This window comes from Rissa tridactyla, chromosome 1 (assembly GCF_028500815.1).
Source record: "Rissa tridactyla isolate bRisTri1 chromosome 1, bRisTri1.patW.cur.20221130, whole genome shotgun sequence".
Classification (NCBI taxonomy): domain Eukaryota; kingdom Metazoa; phylum Chordata; class Aves; order Charadriiformes; family Laridae; genus Rissa; species Rissa tridactyla.
Genome location: NC_071466.1, coordinates 201938168 through 201959743, shown reverse-complemented (window position 1 = coordinate 201959743; position 21576 = coordinate 201938168). Strand labels below are relative to the sequence as shown.

The window sequence follows — 21576 nt, the reverse complement described above, 5'->3', positions numbered from 1 at the left end:
GCAAAAGTAAGAGTGTTCATACACCAGTGCCTGAGCTGCTTGTAGTTTGTTTGCTAGTCTATTAGCTTATGCTTTCTAAGAAGGAGGTGTTGGATGATGTGTGCCCCGAGTATGTCTCACGTTTCTTTCTCTTGGAAAGCTGGTAAATTATTTTGGAAGGTGGAGGATGGAAGATGGTGGATTAAACAAAGTAGTTAAGCCCTCCAAAAGTTCCGCGCAGCCAGAAAAAAAAAATGGCTGATGCTCCAAATTGTTAAGTTATTGTAGGGGGGGAAGGTAAAGTTGAAATAAGGGTCTGTAATCTCCATGTAAGGTCAGTTTTGTTCTCCTTATTCTAATATTGCTATTCATTCTAGTTTCATTTGGGAGAATACTTGTGACCTGTTCTCCGTGGTGGATGTGCATTGCCTTCAGAATAGCTTTTAAAAAAAAAAGCACTATCAAGCTTAGGCTTTGGGTGGTTCTTAACTTCCACTCGGTGAGCCACAAAATCTACATCCCTGTTGTCCAGCTGTGCCTGACAACCACCCAGAGCTCTCAAGACCCTTGGTTGCTCTTAAGACCCCTGTTGTCACCAGCGGTTTCCAGGTGTTGACCTTCCCTGCAGGTTGGGTCTAGGATGGTGGAGCAGTGCTCGAGTCCGTGACCTCCTCCAGTGCCTCGAACATGCCCTTCCACTTACTTCATCCGCTGCTTTGGTTGTGCTGCTGATACTCAAGGAAATCTAGTCCTAGTTGTTTAATCACTTGCCACAGGGATTATATCAAGGATAGCTGAATTTCAAGCCAAACAAAGTAGGACAGCAAGTCGCAGGCTCTCTTGAGGGGAAAGCCTTTGAGCATTGTGAGCTGTACTGCAAATGAGGGTGGGTACTCCTGGGGCCCTCTACACAACCGAAGCTGTGTTGCTTCTTGGCAGGGAAGGCAAAACCCACGTGTTCCAACAGAGAAAGCAAAGGTCTTGCAGCAGCCCCTCTCCTGTTTTCCTGTGTCCCCTTGCTAGTTTGCCCAAGTGGTAAAAAAGCTTTGAGGTGGTGGTGAATGGAGTTCAATCCAGTTGGCGGCCGGTCACCAGTGGTGTTCTCCAGGGCTCAGTACTGGGGCTGGTTCTCTTTAATATCTTCATCAATGATCTGGATGAGGGGATTGAGTGCACCCTCAGTAAGTTTGCAGACAGTGCCAAATTGGGTGGAAGTGTTGGTCTGCTTGAAGGTTGGAAGGCTCTACACAGGGACCTGGACAGGCTGGATCAATGGGCCGAGGCCAAGTTGTTCAGTTTCATCGATGGGTTTCATTTTTCTTAATTTGGATAAGCCTTTTTATCTTTACATGTCTTGAATATTCCTATTAATTTTCTAATTTGGTTGTTTGTCATTTACGAGAGATTTAACCACTGCCAGCTATTTCTAACGGTTGTGTTTTTCTCTGCTTCTGTTTAGAGAGAGGTGCCAAACCTGTTACTAATTTTGTGAAGAATCTTTCTGCCTTATCAGACTGGTATTCTATCTACACTTCTGCTATTGCCTTTATTGTAAGTTATCCTATTCCTCCAGGAGTAGTAAGGACTTTTAAAATGTACTATTAACTGAAATTCATTGAAACTGCCATAACTGAGCAGGGGTTATGCTGCAGTTTAAGTCAACCCAAATACTGTAATTTCATTTAACGCAACATACCAGTAGCTGTCACTTCAGTTATATTTCAAAGCTACTTAAATTGTGTATTCTGGGTTTATTGTAGCATAGTTTTGTAACTGTTAAAATAATTTAAAATGATCTGGGCATTGTTATCTGGGTTCTTGTTTCCTGCCTTCCAGTCCTGTAATTTCGTGGTTACTTCAGCCTCTGCAAAATCTCGTGTTGTCTAGGGCTGAAGTGATGATAGTGGCTATGTTTGACAAGCTATCATTCACCATCCGTGCTCCGTGCCATTCGTTAGGATCATACTTACTGATGAGAGACAAAATGCCTTGACTTGGGTGTCATTTCATGTGCAAACACTGGCTCTGTGAGCTAAATTCAAGCATTCAAGCTATGTAAGGAGGTTTGCATGCCACATAACTATTTAGTGGAGTTTTGACTTGTTTTTTTTCCTTCTAATTGTTAATTAAATGATCTAAATTCTTTTGGTCACAGTGTATGTGAAACACTTTGATATTGAACGAAATTATTACCAGTAGTTGTAGCTGAATGAACCTGTTTGGTAGAAATATCACAGACCTTTTCGTTAAACGATCCCTCCCTGTAAGTTATAGAGCCTTATTTAATGCTACTTTGCATGACACAGCTGAAGGAATATTGAGGGCGAGACTTCCCCCTCCCTGTGCCCTGTGTCTGTCCCTTCTCCTAATCTACTGATTTTTCTCTCGCCTCTCCTGGCAAACCCATTCTTCAGATAAAAGCTGAACGAAGGAATTTCAGCTGTTGCTCAGAACGCTCTGGGACGTCGGAGACAGAGCAGTGCTTCATTCTGGGGTTATCAGTAAAAAGCCTTGGCAGGGAGGCTGTAGTCTCTGTGTTTTCCGAAGCTAGGGTAGGGACAGAATACCTTTTGAAGCACTTTGTGTTTGTACTTGTTAGGTAAAATAAAACCTGTTTTTCTGCAATCTTTTTAAGGTTGGTTAAAATTTTGTGGTTTAATTGACCTGAAATAATAGAGCGAGAGTTTATCCTGTTGCCCTGTATGGGGCTAGTTGTTATAACTCTTCTACTATACCATTGCTTCAACTGCCTTAGGTGAGGTTAGACCATATCATGGTCACAAAGCAAATTCACAGACCTTAGGGTTTACTTCCCCCACCCCTTCATGTAATTGCAGTGTTGGAAATACTCAATAATCTCTCTCAAGCAGCTGAGAACTAGTTAAGTGTCATCTAGAGATTTGGTTAAATCTTAGTTTCAATATTACATTAATGAATGCAGTGCTGTTGTCAGTCACAGGGTGGCTAAAATTTGTTAGGTTTTGTGATCTGATTTGCATGATTCCGAACCAACAGTACAGTGGGCAATGGTATTTCGTGCAGCTCACTGTACCCCAGTTTGTAATCCACATCTCTTTTTTTTTTCTTTTTTTTTTTTCTTCTTCTTAATCTGCAGATTTACATGAATGCTGTATGGCATGGCTGGGCCATTCCTATGTTCTTATTTTTAGCAATTTTGAGGTTGTCCCTAAATTACCTCATAGCCAGGTATTTACTTAAATACTAGATTATTCTCTTGTAACGCTTTGCTTGAAAGATGTTTTATTATTCTTGCATTGAGTTGTAAACTGTTGCCTTTTCTAATGTTGTGAGTTAAGTCTAACAAAGTGAAATTCAAACTCTAATATCGTTAATTTTATTACTCAATTTCTCTAATTTTTGAGTAGTCTAACAAATTATCTTTGTATCCTGTGACTTGGATCATCACAAATGATGCTGCATGTCCTCATACAAATCCCTCAGCACGTTAAAATTCTAAAATAAAATCCTGCATCATTCAGAGTGGTTGGAGGATGTCACCTTAAATGTTGAAGCCTGCTGCTTTTCCCTGGGGAGAATTTTCACCTAGGCCTAGAATTGCAGTTTTGCCTTTTTCAGTAGCTCTTGGCATACTTTATCCAACATATCTTCCATTTGTAACTTCAGTCTCTATTAAAAATTAAGACTTTTTTTTAAATGTACGTTTTCTGTACTGAGAAGATGTTTTTAAAATGCTATTTTAGGCTGATGGTTTCCCTTAAAATGGCGGAGGGAACCTTAATGTGCATATTTTAAAATAATTTTCTGACTTCTTCATTGGTACTTACTCTCTGGCACTCTATTCTCTGAAAGTTGCTAGAATTAAATAGGCTCCTGAATAAGTTGATCTAATTTTGTTTGCAATAAAAATAGGAAAAAATATCTTCTTAATTATTTACTCTGTGTACACAGTTCACTTATGTTGTAAAACCCACAAGCAGTGATTGTGTAGTGTCTACCTAGCTAATATTTTATTTTTTCTTAAATGTATATACCTTTAAAGTTGTCTGTGGTTGTCCACTTGTGCTTTTGTTATGTTGTGGCTCCTTCCTTGATTTGGGTATTATTTTATTATTATTTAAGCCATAAGTACTTATTGCAGAAAGCTACTCTTTAACCTCTTACAAATAATCCATGTTGGCAGGTGGAGAAGAAGTACTTGCTCTCTTTAACTATTTCCATAACTTCTAGGGGTTGGAGAATACAGTGGAGCATTGTGCCTGAAGTTTCTGAACCCGTGGTAGGTGTTTGACCGGCCTGGCCTGTATGCCTGCGTTCAAAGTTGCACCTTTAAGACCTTCCTCTGCGTTCATGTGGGTACTTGTGAAAGGAAGGAAGAGTGAGGTGCAAAAACACTACAACTTTTTCCTTTCTCTTGCAATTTAGAAATCTTCACTGACAGCGCTCTTAGGTTTGGGTGTTTCACCCTAAAATGTTCCAAACTTGAATCCCATTTCTGGAATCAGTGTTAATATGCCAGCTTGGGACAAGTTAGATCTTCTGGGATCTTCAAGAAGCCTTGCATTCTGTTTTCTTCGTAACATTTTGAAATTAATGTTTGCATACCCTGCTTTAAGCAGGAAGGATTTTACACGTTAATGTAAGATGGAGCTCTTTGAATTTCAGACCTTTCACTAAGACTTACTGAGGCCTTGTTTCCAGGATAATTTTGTTACTCTTAAAAGGTCAATAATCTATTTAAATAAATAAATTAAAACGTTCTAGATGTAAAACGTCTAACAAAAATGACATTTCTGTGCTAGACCAGAAATAGGTCAGTTTAAGCGTGTGGTCATAGACTGAAAATCATTGTAACCATGCTGCTCCAAAGACTTGCTGTGTCTTTCACAGCCTCATATTAATCTGTTTGTATATACCATGAGGCAAAAGCCTCGAGAACTAAAGATAACCAGCAATGAAAGCATGAACAGTAGATCTGAAACAAGGGAGGAACTTGGCAAATTTAGAGACTGTTTAAAGTGAGAGGTCTATTGCCAAGAAGTTTGAGGTGTTGCCTTGTCATGAGGAGTTTTGTAAAATAACAGTTTCAGCTGAGGTGAAAATTAATGGGTTGTCTCTTTCTTACCAAAGGAACCCCCAAAAGAGGACCTGACCGTGTCTGAAAAGTTTCAGCTTGTTCTAGATGTGGCTCAGAAGGCGCAGGTACTGTGCTGCTCTCGGATCTCTCTGTTTGCTTCCTTAGAAACAAGGAGGTTCATAGTCCAAGTGGTCAAAGAATGTTGTTATGCAGCATGTGAAAACAAACACTCAAACAAGCAATACCTTTCTTGCACAGGGGTCTTTACCTACGAGCAGTAGAGATCTCAGTAAGATTCCTGGAGCTTCTGAAATGGCACGATGCTTCAGAGAACTGTTGGAGGTTCTCTGGTCGTGGCTCTGAGCGAGATCTGGAGGGGAACAGAAGCAGCTTCTGATAGTTTTCCCCCTAATATACGCATATGAGCTTCTGATAATGTAGATCAGGTGGCGAATCTTACCCCGATGTAATGGAGTGTGGATCCATATACCAAATCTGCTAGTCACAAAACTGGTGTGGGAGACCTTATTCCTTCAAGATTTAGCTGAAGGCTGCTGTCTGTTTAGGTGTGTTAATTCAACAGCTTGTACAGCATCTCTGAAATAGCCTCTTTTAAACACCATCCCCAGCCCTGAAATCTACTGGTTGTTGGGAGAGGGTGAAGGAAGGTTTTCTCCCACGTCCATCAGTTTGATGAGCTATCCCAGCAGCTGAGGGACTCCACCATCCAGTTGAACTGCAGCTTGTGCCATGTCTAATGACGTGCTGCTGCTGAAGTAGCTTATCTTTCTCTTGCCAATCTTTCTCTATGCTCATCTCCCTCCTGCTGGTGGTGGTGGTGCATGTGTTTATATGAATACCTTTGGAAATTTATGGGGAAGGTGAAATTTACAGGTGCTGTGACAGCAAGAATGGGTTAGAGAAGATGGCTCTTAGAATAACCCTCTTAGTCCTGAGTAGGGGTCGGTTTGCATCAACAGTTGTTGGAATGACATGGAATCTAGCAACTCCACGGTTGTATTACAAAAACCTGATAGTGGTGTGTTTCCAAAGAAGCTAACAGTCCAACACTTGATGAACTTAGTAACCATTTCCTGAAATTTCAGTGCTCAAAACGTGTGAAGAAACTTCCCATTTTGTTGCCTACTGACAGAAGCTCGTAACTTTAGATTGACAGGTTAATTTAAAATTTTTGCAGTGATGTAAACACTTTCCACTCATGACAGTGGGGTCAAATAGCTGCTTCACTTCTAACAATCAATCATGAGTTACAGAACAAGATGTTAAATTAGATGGAAGTCGTAGAGTATTCCTATCCTTTTCTGTATTTACTCAATTGTGAAGTACATAAATGGATAAAAATTAGTTAAAAAATCACTTCTGGGAATTGCTTATTCTGTAAGATAACTCTGTTGGTTTCTGTTATGTGGAAAAAAAAAACAAAATAGTGCAGGGCTTGGTTTTAATTCTCTTGCTTCTTATGCAGAACCTTTTTGGCAAGATGGCAGACATACTGGAAAAAATTAAAAAGTAAGTTATCTGACGTGAGTCTTTTTTTCCTCTTAAAACAAGACTTGACCAATGTCTAGTAATAAAATTTTGTTTCTTTTTTTGTTTTCAGCTTGTTCATGTGGGTCCAGCCAGAAATAACACAGAAGCTCTACATTACTCTATGGGCAGCTTTTATCGCATCCTGCTTTTTGCCCTACAGGATTATTGGGCTTGCAATGGGTAAACACAATAAATAATTGACGTGTTACAGTCTAGACTTAATGTGTTAAAACTTAACATGATCTTTAGAGGGAGAATTTTAGAGTTTAAGAAAAGCCTGCATTAATAAATAATGCAGCATTTCGAAGTATTTTCATTGTGATTGGTATTGTTTGTCACGTTCATTTGGAAAAACATCAATGGATGCATAATATAATAGAAAAAGACTGGATAATGCATTCACTTCTTGAAGAGGGGAAGTTTATGACGAGCTATTAGCAGAGCTCTTCAGACTGTCAGCTGTAAGACTTCTGGGAAATCCTATATTTTGGGGTTTTTTTTGCTCAACCGTTCCTGCAAATTAAATACGTGGGATCACATAACAGGCATGAAGATGACAGGGCTGGAAAAAAATGGAAGGGTTAATGGGACGACTTGTAAAACTTGGATGATAGACTGGACAAAATGAACAGATTACTGTGAGTGAAGCTGCAGGTACTTAAAGTCTCAGCTAGGAATTGGGAAAAGAGGGTTCTCACTACAGCATGACAGTATCTTTTCTCTAAGATGTGAAGCCACATCCTGTGAACCAAGAATTCTCTCTTTTTTTTTTTTTTTTATTAAAGTAATGATACAATCAAATGAATATTACTTTTATGGGCACTGAACTTCAATTTGTGTTAGCTTGAACATAGATGCAGGTGTGCATGATGTGGCAATTGAATTAGATGCGTGAGGAATTATCTTTTTACTCTGACTCTTAGAAAGAGATCTGAATTGCATTCAGTGAAGTTTTGAGAGAGTATTTCAAGCCCTTTTTAATCTGGCAGAATGCAAGGAAATATCTTGGATATGATAAGAAGACATACTGTACTACTGGAAGATAGAGTTTAATGTAGTACATGAGAGCCCTCTGTTGCCATTTAAATTCTTGCAAGGCGCTGCAGAGTTGAGTGCTCTGGCATGTTTTCTGTTTTGGAAGTATATCATGTTTTCAGAATGCTTCTGGTAATAAGGAATGTATGTTTGAATTATTTTAATGTTCTTCTGAATAATGAGAAGCTACCTAAGTGGTTTAAAAGAACTGGGGATGGGGGGGAAGGAATCTGGGCAGGAGACGAAAAGAAAAATAATTTCCTGTCTTTGGAAGAAGAATCAGAATATTAAAATATTAAAACCAAGAGAATGGTTTAGCACTATGACCAAAGATATAGAATTTGGTTCCATTCGTGAATTTGATAAAACATGATCAAAACAGTGATGTTCTTTATGCTCCTTCAACGTGCCTACTAAAGTGACCTTTTTTTCAGGACTCTATGCTGGAATCAAGTTTTTCCTTATTGATTTTATCTTCAAACGATGCCCCAGACTAAGAGCTAAGTATGATACTCCTTATATCATCTGGACAAGTCTCCCAACAGATCCTCAGCTCAAAGAAAGGTCTAATGCTACAGTGTCGAGACGGGTAAGGGTAATAAATCTTTTTGTCCCTCTGTTCTCAACATCTGAAAATCAGATCCCTTTCTCCCTTTCCCTTTTCCCCAGTGACTAGAGCACATTAAAGGGAAGGTTAATTAAATCCTAACAGTCAATGTTAGTTCTATTTTTTTATTATTTTCAAGATCCACAGAATTTTTATATGGATTCTGTTTCTTATATGAAAGGAATCTATTATCAAAATGTGTCTATCAATATATATACATATACTGGAAATCATATGAAGCTAAACACACAAAAATAACACCATCCATATTCATATCAACTTCTGTAGCATACATTCTGTGTGATTTTATTGTCAAAATTTACTCTTTTTGTATTCCCCTTCTCTATTCTCAGACATTTTTTTTCAGTGGAAATTCAGATGCTTGTTGAGATTGAAGAACAGTTAGTTAAAAAAAATAAATAAAAAAGGCGTGAGTATAATATGCAGCTTACTAAGGGGATAAGCCTTAACAGAGGTAATAAATAAGTTTATAGTTGTAGGCATTATGTCTTATGGTTATTTGTATTAGGTGACCTTTTAGCAGGTTGTCATAAATGACTTTTCACCATGCTGGTATTCCAACAGTAAATTCTTCTGTTCTTAAAATCTCATAGTTAAATCTGTAAGTGTTGTGTTTTGTGCATCTTTGCAAATTATTTTGGGGCTTGACATGATCGCTGAAAAGCAAGTCACGCTTTTCCATATCCCTGCATTTGTCAATGTTGATTAGTTAAAAAAATACCAGTAATAAAAATTCAGTCTAATCCCATCTTAGCATTTGCTTAATGCCTCCTGTCACAATATCTAGTTGCATTCGTGGGGTATCTGAGCACTGTCATAAACTCCGTGACTAAAATGTGCAAGGCAGCGATAATTCGGCCTGGATGCACAACTGGAGAGCAGGAGGGTTAAACACTTGAACCCTCAGTTGTTAACCTGTCAAAAAGAAGAAAAAGAAGAAATACAGAGTTCTGGGGGAGATGATGCAGTTGGTGGTAAAATGATAACTGCAGCATAATTTGAGTATTTCAGAAGGAAATAGAAGACAAATACAATCTCTTACTGAATGTGAGTCTTTTGCTCCTGTTTTCTAAGGGACGAGAGAGGTGAATGAGCACTTGGACAGAACCATCCGTAGCCTGTATTTCTCTTGCTTGCAGAAGATGGGCTTAAAAGTTTCTGTGCCTCTTGAGCTTACAGGTTATCATTCTCACGCTGTGGCGGTGGCGGCAGCTTCTTGCTGGGTCTCACTAATCTGCCTTAGAGGTGGAAGGGCTCTGAATTGCTGAACTTGAATCCATAAACTTAAAGACTAATTATGCCTTCTGGCTTTTCTTTATGGCTTAAGTTTTGACAAAGTAGACCAGGGTTTTGGTACTACTGTGTCTGACTTGATGGGCTTGGCTTGTCTGCCTGGAAAGGATATGCAGCTGCATTATCTGCTTCCAAATGTCTTTGAAAACATTAACTTGGTCTCAATAATTTCAGACACACTTTCTTACCCCTTGAGAGATTTCTGGGAGCTTCACAGTATAAAAAGTAGATTTTTCTACAAAAATGTAAAAACCAAATAGGTTTCAGATTTTTTTCATAGAAAAGGCAGAGTTCAAAAACATGTAGTTCCAGCACACGTACTTTTGCTTTGACTTCTTATCATTAAACAGCATACAAGACACCGTAAACCTAGACACAATGCAATATTCATTGCTTATGCCACCACTCTGACCCCGTGTCCTTAGAGAACAATCCTGACAACAGTATCTGATGGGTAAAGGTTGTATGTCAAAAGCTGGTGACAGATCAAGTGAAAAGGAATACCTCCAGGTATTCCCACCTCCAGGTTGTTGGTGACGTTTTTAGACAGTCAGGGCTCTTCCAGCATTACAAATCCAGTCATTTCCAGTTACATTTAAGGCTTATCAGAATTGGATGCAATGCTTTTTTGTAGTAATCAACCATAGGTTGTGTCAGATACCTGATTAACGTTTACAAGTATCTAAAGGGTGGATTTAAGGAGGACGGAGCCAGGCTCTTTTCAATGGTTCCCAGCGACAGGACAAGGGGCAATGGGCACAAGCTAGAACATAGGAAGTTCCGTTCAAATACACGGAAAAACTTCTTTACAGTGAGGGTGACAGAGCACTGGAACAGGCTGCCCAGGGAGGTTGTGGAGTCCCCTTCTCTGGAGATTTTCAAGACCCGCCTGGATGCAGCCCTGAGGGATGTGCTTTAGGCAGTCCTGCTCTAGCAGGGGAGTTGGACTAGATGATCTCTAGAGGTCCCTTCCAACTCTGAAGATTCCGTGATTCCGTGTCAAGCCTGGGTGGTTACGGGTAAATTAGCTGCTTTTTTAAGGGCAGAGGAAACATTTGCCTGTGTTAGGAAGGACTAGAAGTAAGGGCCAAACATTCTCAAATCTTCAGCCACCGTATGGCATGTGGTATACTGAAGTTTAAACACCTGTTTTTAATCTCTTTATATAATGGATAGGTACGAAGCAGTATAGCAGAGAGCAAGAATAATCCTCATTCCAACCCAAAAAGTTTTAGACCTCTTGCCTTGACCTTTTGTATGTTTTGCGCCATGGAGCTTCACCTGGTTATGTGCATATGAAGCCAAATAACTTGTCCAAAAAAGCCTTCCAAAAGTTCATCTGATCTCTACTTGTACACAAATTGCTGGAGAAGCAATTATTTTTCTTGGTTCCAGGGGCTCAGTCATTGCTAAGGGCTCCACAAAAGGGTAGTAACTGAAGCAATAGTACAGTTATCACCAACCATTTGCTTTCCATGTCAACTTTCTTTATTCTTTTCCCCCGAGGCATCGTTGTATTACAGTTACCCTAAAAGCTGGATGGTAAATACCCTCTGCTCTGCCTGTTTTGTCAGTCTGGTTTCTAGTCAGCGATCGCAGTGCGCATTTTTTCATTTGCTTTGGATGGCTTTTGTTAGCGCTAAATCCTGCAAAGTGTTGAGTGCTGCCAACTTACAAGCAAAAAAAACGCAGCAGAGGCCGGTTGGCCTCCAACAGCATCAGGCCTTTACAGAAGAAGGGCTTAGTCCTGAGCTTGCATGTTGTCAGTTTGCCAATTGTTTAACTGCATGTGTAAGAACGGAGCTGTTTATGCTTCGATGACAAAAGCCAGCCTTTGGAATCGTGTGGTGCCCCACCAAGATGAAGAAGCCAAGTGCAGGCAAGCTTTCCAAAAGCAACTGCCCACCGTCCTTCAAGAAGCAAGGCTTCTTTGCCAGGGCAGTCTCCTATGGTTCAGGAGCTCTGCTTAAAAGTAGATTTTACTCAAGCACTTTGGTTGTAAGAACTCCATGCTACCTTACCCACCCCCGCCCCAAAGGATGCTGACAACCATTCCGATTTTATTTCACGTGTCAACACACTCAAAATTCAGTGCAACTTCAAAGCAAAGGAAAGATCAATGGCTCTAACGCAACCTGAATAAACTGAACTGGTGTGCTCTAACCACTGATAACTCTTCTTTTTTTAATTGCATTCATTGTGTGTAGTCTCTTGGTTTGTGAGCAAGATCTTGCAGCTTCACTCAGTTCATGTTTTATTCTATATATTATACTGTTAAATAGACTTCACTTTTTTTCTTTTGTCACTGTCACATTTGTGTTGTTTGTTTCTTTTCCTGCTAGCTGTCAGGGCATGAAAAGGTATGGATCGTAGCGTGGAAAACTTCCTTTCAATTTCAGCATCTGTGTTACTAATGAGCTGATGCAGTTTTGTGTGGCTTTTTCTTTGTTTGCTCTTGTGCAATAATATTTTGGGCTTGGTCTGTCTCTTGAAGACAAGCCAAGTATTGATAATATACTAACTGTTACTAGTCTCACTAGTATAGTAGTTGGAGTTGTGTGCAGTGACTTAGCTGTGTCTACTCAGATATACCCTTTACTGTAGAAAAATGGTATTGTAGGATAGGTACATCTAGCACCATGTGCTTTCACCCCTGCAAAGGGCGTCCATCAAAGGGCAGCACTTTGAAAGGTGATCTTCAGCTAGCATATTAGAGATTTGAGCTATAGCAATAGTATAGTGCAATAGTCCTAAGTTAACTTTATTGAAGTAATTAGTGAAAATTGTTGCATTACAGATTTTTTTAGGAAGAATAGTTAGCGAAGTGATTTTTAAGAGCGCAGCTTCAATGTTGCTGTTCAGATTTTGGAATTGTGTTTCTTTTTCTGCAGCTTCAAACAGCAGCATCCAGAAGTTACGTGGGCTCAAGCACCCCAACTGGAATAAGCAAAGATGAAGACACAAGTCGTTTTCATACCACCAAGAGGGGGAATTTCCATGAAGTTTTTAACCTGTCGGAAAATGAGCGTCCTTTGGCAGGTATTATGCAACAGGAAGGCTACATTGGTAGAATATTTTCTAAAAAGCCAAGAACAGTTTAAAGTCGAATTCCCTTTCTGTGCAATGTACAGGTATAAGCATTTGATTAAAAAGGCTTGCTTTAAATTAGGATGAATGGAGACAGTGTCTTTCATTCCACATCCTTGCCGTTCTTCGAGAGAATGCACAGCCTGCTGTGCCTTTTGTGGTAATACAAATGGAATAGTCAAGTTAAAGGGAATGATTTTGTGTGTGGTTTTTGTTTTGAGTTTCTTAAAAACTAGTGTTAAAACAAATGTTATGATGCCTAAAACCACCTTATTTAGGCTTTTCTTTCTAAACACTTCTAGGTTTAGGTAGCTGAAGTTTAATTTTCAGTGTTTTCTGCTGTTTTATAAGGAAACTGTTGGGGATTATGCCTGTCTCTTTCTTTTTCTTAATGTAAGATTTCTTGTTATGACTTTTTCAGTGTGTGAAAATGGCTGGCGCTGTTGCTTGATTAACAGAGATAGGAAGATGCCTACAGACTACATCAGAAATGGAGTTCTATATGTCACAGAAAAGTGAGTTATTGCACTCTACACGTATGTTAAGAGGGAAGTGCAACAGACATTAAAACCCCATGAATCTAAAAGTAATCCTTTAACAATATTTTGAAACAAAAATGCCTTTTCATGGTGCTATAAAACCTGAAGAAAGCACCGTGGGAGAGGGAGAGCTGAATCTGGGGCGTGGTAATGCTTAACAAATGTGATTTTGCCTTGGAAAGGCTTGTGTAGGAATGGAGAGTAGTCAGTTGTTAGTAGCTGCAGTTCTTGATGTGGATAACACACTAAATATATACTAAAGAAGAAGCCTAAAAGCTAAGTGTGTTTGGAGAGTTGTGATCAATGGTTATTTGGCAAATATTCTTAGTTTCTTTTTTTTTTTAAGTCAAATTGAATGTATATCTTCCTTGAAACAATGCGCAACAAAAAGAAAATAGGAATTCAAGCCTTGGTTTCAAAACTAGTACTTGATTTCCATTTTTTTTTAATCCTTACTTACCCCCCAGCCTCCCAGGGCTGGATAACTATCATCACTGCTGTTTGCGTCTTGCACTGAAATTCCTTTGGAGTGTAATGAATGGAAGTAAAACTCATCTGTATGCAATGTCACCTAGTGATGGAGAGCACTCTCCAGCGTTCAGAAATCTGAGCTTTTGTCTGCATCACAATAAACATGAAACTAATGCAGCGTTTTCCATTAATCTTCTTTTAGGATGGTAAAAGATTTATAAGCCTTTTGAGATATGGTATTTCAACTGTTTAAGGATATACATGCTTCCCATGTCTTTAAAATGCTTGTCAAGTTTAACCATTCGGTGCAGTAATATAAATACAGGATTTTCTCTGTGTCCGCGTGCTGTATTTTCTGGGCTTTCAGACACATTAGCCAGTTGCTAGAGTTTACAAATGTTTGCTCTAAATTAGAAGCCATAGCTGAATTGCGTGTTGTGTGACTCTTTCTTTTTTTTGAAGCTGAGTTTAACCTGTGAGATTTTAAACTTCGTAAGTGGCAGGAGGGATATTAAGAGCTTTATTTTAGAATACTGTATCAAAATGAGCATTTTCTTTCCTTGTCTCCAGTTACTTATGCTTTGAAAGCTCCAAATCCGGCTCATCTAAAAGAAATAAAGTTATAAAGCTAACGGATATAACGGATATTCAAAAGGTATGTCTGCAGATAGGGGAGAAAGCTGGTTTTCTGTTCAGCTAGTCGTATTTTGCTCTTCTGCTTATGTTATTTTGAAAAAGCATACCATTGATAATTTTTATAAGTAAAATGTAATTTTTTGATCAAGTATGTTTCCCAGAACTGCTTGTTTAGCCATTTGGACTCAGCACAAGCAAACTCACTATGACTATGAAAACAAAGTAGTTTACTAAACCCTTACACTCCTGAATTATTTTAAAAATAGTGTTGTTTCTTAACCTCTGCATTGACTAGAGCTGTGTAGGCTTTAAGATTTATTGTTAGCAGGAATTGTGTAAATACTAACTTCAGTTTGGGTGTTGATATTGGTAGATGCCCCATCTTAAAAGTAGATGCCTCGGAGAGATGAGGGATTATTGTCAGTGGAGGAAGGTAAATCATTGGAATAGCGAGACTGGATCGGGCTGGAGTTTCATCTAGTTGGGGTCCCATCACTAACAGAGTCAAGAAGTAGATGGTTAGAAGCATGGCAAGTACAACGTGATCCTTCCTCTGGTCGAGTCTTATCAGCCTGCAGTCACCAGTGGCTCTATTGGTGCCTTGCACCACTGTCTGTGGCGTTTAATGTCATTTTTTGTTACTCTCTCTGAACTTGTTGTACTCTTAAATGCAGATTCCCCTGCTTTCTACTACGCCTTGTGGCTAGGAGTGCCACAAACTAAATCATGCTGTGCAAAGAAACACCTCAGCCCGATGTCTGCTGCTTAAATACCTCCAGATTTTCAAATGAGTTCCTTCTATTTATATCACGTCTATAAAGCAGACAACTTATGCAAAACTTGAACATTCCCGTTGGAATTCATAATTCATATTGATGGGTTTTCAACATCATACTCGAAGTAATGCTGGCTCGTTGTTTAGTAGGTCTTTACTGCCATACAGGTCCTTTGGCATCTGCGTAGCTTTTTTACTGAAGATGAGACAGAGATCATCCAGCCAAGCATAAAAAAATACTATGCCTGAGTTTATTTGGGGGTGGGAAACACAGGCCAGACTTGGGGTCTCTTCCCCCTTGGGGATGTTCCCCAGTTCAGCCAACTATATTCCTTCTTAGCATCACAGACTTAAAAAAAAAAAAAAAAAACCACAAGCAGCCTATACATACCCTGTTTGTCTATTTAATTTTGAAAAAGAAGCTTTCTTCTGGTCTGCTTGCTGCTCCTTTAAACAGTGGATGAATGTTACTCCTAGGGAAACCCGTAGGTGATGGTCACAGGCACACTCTCACATAGGTATATACAGGTGGGGCCGGGCCGTACTGTCTGCCCTCACCATCCAGCTGCAGGCGTGGTCCCTGCCGTCGTGGCTGGGCCAGCTCACATGCGCCGTGGTGGTACCGGTGTGCTCGGTTCAGGGATGGGGACGGTTCAGGCAGGCAGATTGGGTGCCACCGCGGAGCATGGGAGGAAGAGGAGGGTCAGGTTCTCGCTGTACGGGCGATGCTGTACCCATTGACTCCGGGGTCAAAGAACAGCATCTGTCCTCCTCTTGTTTTTAACAGAGGTCTGTTAGTTGTGACTGGGAGGATACACACGCTGGTGACGAGTTGAGTAACCTTCTTAGCACCTTTTGCAGTTGTTCAGGACATAAGGTATCTTTGCTCTGTGTTTTTCCTTTTTAGTATAAAGTGCTCTCTGTTCTCCCGGGATCAGGGATGGGTATTGCTGTATCAACACCATCTACACAAAAAGTAAGTAGCTGGCTGTATCTGTATTGCTGTGCTTGACTTTATGTCCTTTTTGTCTTCCTTCTCTGGCTAGCACCAACATAAAGGGGTTTTTTTTGCCTTATGCCAGTGGGGTTTTGTTCTTGGTTTTTGGTTTTGGTTTTTTGTTTGCTTGGTTTTTAAATTCAGTTGTCTATTGTTCAGTATATTTGTCTTCGGAATTTTAATTTAAACTATTAGCTTGTTCCACTGGATCTGGACTATTTTACTGTAACACTTCAGAAAGATTTGCTTCATTATTTCACATCCTCCATTGACTGTTCCCCAGCATCGTTCGTCAGGAGCACGGTGACTGCTCTGCCGTGCAGTCTGGAACGAAAAGCTTGGTGGTTTGAGAGTATCTGCGGGTGAGGAGGCTTTGGGATGGAAGGGCCTGACACTCAGATGCAGTTGTCCTGTTTCAGTCTTGTGGTGCTAAAGATTTAAGCTTCTCTAAGCCTCAAATACCCTTTGGGCGACTGAAGCTTTTCTTAACATATGACTGAACCTTATTTTAAACTAATCACCTATAAATAACTTTTCTCCAAGTCACAGGACCATGGTACCAGGCTTTCTGCCTGTTGTGTAATATTGAGAACTACTTCTTAATTACAAGGTTGAAAGTATTCATCTACCTAAATAAATATTCTATGAGCCGCAACAGAGACACTGATAAAGACTTCAAAAAATCTTTAGTGAAGGCAGAGGTCAATCATGCACTGAGCAGATGGAGAGGAAAGAGGGTTGAAGTGTTCTCCACTGCTAATGCTCTGTGCTGATGCATTTTATGCCATAGTTGTTTTAAGAAGAAGATGGAGAAGTGAAAAAATCTTAGAAACTCTGCCGTATATCCAAGGATTTAGTAGCAAAAAAGATTCTTATGTCTTTGTTAATGCACTTTGAGTACAGTTCATCTCCTGTTCCTATTGATTTGGCCAAAACTATACTTAGAGGAAGATTTTTCTTTTCCAGACTGACGTGATCTTTTTTTTCTGTCATTCAGCCTCTGGTGTTTGGTGCCATGGTACACAGAGATGAAGCTTTTGAGACAATTTTCAACCAGTATGTGAAAATAACCTCTGCATCATCAAGCAGTGAGAGCTAGTATCTTACCTTAGAAGATCTAAAGGAAACTTTCTTATTTTACAACTTGGTAGTGAAAAAAAATGAACATCCTCATCTATTTTGCAATAATTTTTCTTGTCTGGTGGTTTATATTCTATCTGTTACATAAATCAAGTGTATTTTATATATGCCTTCATGTTTGTTTTTAAGGTTTTTGTAAAAAAAAAAAAAGAAAAAACAAAATGAAACAAAACGGTGAAAGTGCTATCATCACTATTAGCCTTGCACATTAAGCACTTTTAATGTTTATTTACTGACATTAAAAGCTTGGAAGATACTTGGAGAGCTAACTAAATAACAAAGTGAAACAGATTGATCCCTTTAACGCTACTGATATCACGAGGGATATGTTTGTCCCTTTATCTTAGTTATTTTTCCCCGAGATGTAAGAATGATGACTGCAGCAGCCTGAAGTCTCTTTCTACAGCTCAGAGTTTTTAATTGGGTTCTTTATTAAAACTGACGGCGACACCAAGGAAGTGTTATCATCCTTAGTATTTCCATATTTATAACTGCACTTAAAATAACTCCTTCTTGCTAATTCTTGCATTGCAGAAGGGTATTTTACCGGTTTGCTTACGTTCAGTTTTTCCTGCATAGACATTTAAATTGCTTGTACAATGAATTGGAGGGAAAGTTTGTAACTATATCTTCCTTTCCTGATAAACCAAAGTAAGAGGAAGGAAGGCAGGCAGATACTTTTTATAAAAGAGGGCACCAAAATGTTCCTAAAATGTTAGGCATCGTATATTTGTATTTCTGTAGATACTTGCCATGGAAGGGCTCAACTACTGTACATGTTGTATGTACAAAGTGTTTGTATGTTAATGCATTAAAGACTTGCAGGCTTTTTGTCTTAGGGGAGGTGGGAATAATTAAACTAAACTGAGACATGATTCTTCTTTTCTTTTTAAATTGGCTTTTGTCTGGAGTTACCTTGTAATACAATAACACTAGAATAGAGCAGCTGAAAGCACTAGTTCCTTTTCAAAGCGTAATTTGAGGGGCATTGGTATATTGCTGTCTTTCCCCTTGCAAAATTAAATTTTAGTAACAATCGAACCAAACTGCCAGGTAAAACAGGAAGGCTGTGCTCCTTCTCTAAACTCTCTCAGGCCTTTTTAGCAGCAAAGCACATATTGACCTTTGTCTTTAATAAGAAAGCTTTTATACTCTATATAATAGCACCCATCTGAGAGGTTTAGGATCTTATTTGCATTTTCATGAAAGCACAGTAGGAGTTATGCCAAGCCTTCCAATATGTCTTTTCCTTTGCTGAGTCTTTTGAGTTGTGTGGATGACTCCAGACATTATATGAACGTCCCCAAAAAAAGCAATGGAGATGCAAATTGTTATGTAAAAATGAGACTTAATTTCATGGATATTTTTTCTCTTTTTTTAAACAGGAATTTTCTTTCTTTATAGGGAAAGGGGCAAAATGAAGGAGGGAGAGGGGAGACAAACACCAAAAGGTCTTTAACACTTAGCACAGTTTAATTAAAAACTATCTCTCACCAAATGCAGCAGTGATGAAGAAGGTGACAGTCAAACTGTACAAACCTTATTTCAGTCTGGCCGTGAAGAGGCGTGATACGAACCTGAAATGAAGAAACACTGTTGAATATTATGACTTGGTTGTGTGTTGTAAAGTGAAACGCTACCGGGGTAAAACTCTGTGCCCTGGGTGGAAATGTGAACACGAATGGGGGAGAATCCACCAGAATGGCTAAAATGCTATTTTTGAGTTCTCCCTTTAGAGTAGCACTTGACCGTGTCTTTACGTGACCTGAAAAAGGGGTGCTTTTCTAACACCTCCTTAGGTTGGTGTAACTCAGGGCCTGAAAACGTAAAACGTAAGTGAAGCTGGTGTGAAATCCATTTTACCACCATCTAATATGGATGTGGCTTGACAGTTTCTTCACTTTACACGTGCAGGTTTTATGTTTAAGTAAAAATCCTCCATCTTAAATTTTTCTCATCAAACCTACTTTAAAATCAATTAATCTCTTTTTTTTTTTTTTTAATTGCTGTGTATTATCATTTGGCTTTCCTTTCCAGAAGCTTCCTTGAATAGTAAGTGTGGCTAACAAATAGGCATTAAAATCGCTTAATGTTATATAAATCTTAATCAGATTCATTCATTTTGTCTTAAGAACAAAATCCCTTGGGTGTGTTTAAGGTTATCCTTTTTTTTGAAGAAACACAAAACTATATTTTTTACAAAGAGCATGCTCTTTTTCTTATTTTTGTATCATTTTTCAAGTGTAATTTATACCTTCACTCTGATCATGACAGCAGTTTCAGTAGGAAATCAGTTGACTTGCACTTATTACCTCCTCCCGCTCCCACCCTTCACTGGTTAGTCCTGGCACATAGGGTTGTCCTGGATTTCTGGTTCCTGGAGGAGCTTTAAGTCCTATGCTGGCGGTGCCAGGACCATTAACCGTACCTTTGGAGACAAAGAAAAGAGATCATTACCCTTTTCCCAGACTGGAATGCCTCATGCGTACAATATGCTCTTAAAATTTTTTTTCTGGAGAAAGAAATTGGAAACTTCTTACAAAATCTGGTGTGTTGACGTTTGAAATTAATCCCCACTTTTAAGAGTGCGAACATAAAAATTAACAATTCTTAAAGCAGTAAACCTGGTGCAAACTGCAATGCAATGTTGTTTCATTCTAATATATAGGAAACAGACTGGATTTTTTTTTTTTTAAATAGAGTTGTAATATAACTGACAAACATCTATGTACATATTTTGCAAAGTGCACTTTACGTTGGGTTGTCCAGGTTCCTGCTCCATTGACTGCTCCTGTGGTGTACGTAACATCGGAGACACTAGAAGATAACCCTGTGCTTGTCCTCCTGCTGCACCCTCGCGGGAGGCGATGGGCAGGGAGTAAATACATACTTGACTTGTATAATTACACTGAAGTTCACCTTAAATTCCAATCTTCTTACGTAGTTTTGCAGTGTAGTCTGCTGTACTTCAGTAACAGGCTGGCTCGTACCACTTAATGTAAAGTGCTACTTTCTAATAGCAGAAAGTGATGTTCTTGTCATTCTGTCTGTCTGTTTGCTGTTTATATTTGCAATTCTGTTGATGTCTGTGGTTCATGGCTGGATCATTCACGTGTAATTGGATTTAACTTCTTTAGAAGTGCATTGGTTAGTTTGAGTCCCTTTTTTAAAGAGGAAAAAAAAAAAAGGGAGATGAAAACTGACTGCTTTAATTCTTTATCGGTGACCATTTAAATTCAAAAGGAAAAAAAAGCTGAAATATGAAATCATGCCTTTCTGTGCACTGTAGCTTTTGTGAGGCAAGATTGAATGAAACAAGCTCTTAATTAGTAGCAACATCACACAGGACGCCAGCAGCAAATCCCTACCCTTGTTCCTGCAGACAAAGAGAAAAGAGATTTTACCCGATCGTGAAGAGATGAAAGGATGTACTTTTTTTTGGCTACTTAAACTTGTATTAAAAACACTGGTAGTTTTTATTGAATTCTGTACATTTTGGCAGATGTTTAATTTCTACTAATCATTGAAATATAATGGATGTTAAAATTTTTATGTCTGAAGTTTGAGTCTATATTTTGAAGTTGTAAATAATTCATTATCAGTGTAACTTTTGTTTGACAAAAGACTTATACTGTATGAAGAATTGAAATAATGAAATGATTTGCCCTGTACATTTTTTAAGAAAATCTTGTTTGTTTAAAAAGTCTTGTATAAATTATAATTTTTATTTAAATAAACCTAAAAATGCTTTGTGCTAACACTTTTTACAAACTTTAATAACTTATCTTTCAAAACTATGCCGGATTTCTTGAAACAAGGTGAGTTGGTGCTTTTTGGCAGATTCGTAGCCCCCTCGAGTCCATCACTGGGGGGGAGGGCGGGTGGGTTTTGTTTCTCACTGCTTTTGAAGGAACATGCTTTTATTTTAAATAATCCTGTTACTGTGTTGGAAAGTGTATATATATTTTTCGTAAGATCTTTGTCTGTAAGTACATCTGTCACTTTGTAATCATACGGTTAATTTAAGGGATGAAAAAGCAACTGGTGATTTCTGAGATGCTGCCACTGCCAGAGGGTGTGGGTGACCCGAGGCTGTGCATAGGATCACAAACTCGCGTCTCCAGAGCTCCTCCACGAAACAAATGGCTGCAGCCTGTGCTAGAGGTGGGCACTGGAGGTGAGGATACGCCCTTTGCCACCCCAGAGGTCTGTAGGAGGTGTGCTCAGCAGGAGCGTTTCACATCCAGGTATGGTTGTTCTTCTGCAGCATCTGCGGTTGCTTCACCTCATGGGTCGCATCGACACGTACCTAATTGCCGAGCTTTTGGCTGTGTTTCTGTGTAACCTCTAACCCCGCTGGGGATAAATGGCAGGGCTTCTTTATCCATG

At 39.1% G+C, this 21576-nt stretch overlaps 1 protein-coding gene across 3 annotated transcripts in view; it reads left to right on the top strand.

The window, feature by feature from the left end:
* GRAMD4 (GRAM domain containing 4) overlaps positions 1–20943 on the top strand; it is an 83330-nt gene extending 62387 nt beyond the window's left edge. Inside the window, exons 8-21 of one of the 3 annotated variants that reach the window (XM_054220563.1) lie at positions 1439–1530; positions 3095–3186; positions 4189–4237; positions 5089–5160; positions 6522–6565; positions 6657–6766; positions 8056–8210; positions 11049–11084; positions 11885–11902; positions 12434–12581; positions 13051–13144; positions 14210–14294; positions 15958–16026; positions 17045–20943. In XM_054220563.1, the coding sequence (XP_054076538.1) occupies positions 1439–1530; positions 3095–3186; positions 4189–4237; positions 5089–5160; positions 6522–6565; positions 6657–6766; positions 8056–8210; positions 11049–11084; positions 11885–11902; positions 12434–12581; positions 13051–13144; positions 14210–14294; positions 15958–16026; positions 17045–17146 (1166 nt within the window). In that variant the 3' untranslated portion in view covers positions 17147–20943. The remainder of the gene's footprint in view (positions 1–1438; positions 1531–3094; positions 3187–4188; positions 4238–5088; positions 5161–6521; positions 6566–6656; positions 6767–8055; positions 8211–11048; positions 11085–11884; positions 11903–12433; positions 12582–13050; positions 13145–14209; positions 14295–15957; positions 16027–17044) is intronic. The other 2 variants (XM_054220571.1, XM_054220580.1) reach the window with 2 other exon arrangements.
* Positions 20944–21576: the final 633 nt, after the last annotated feature.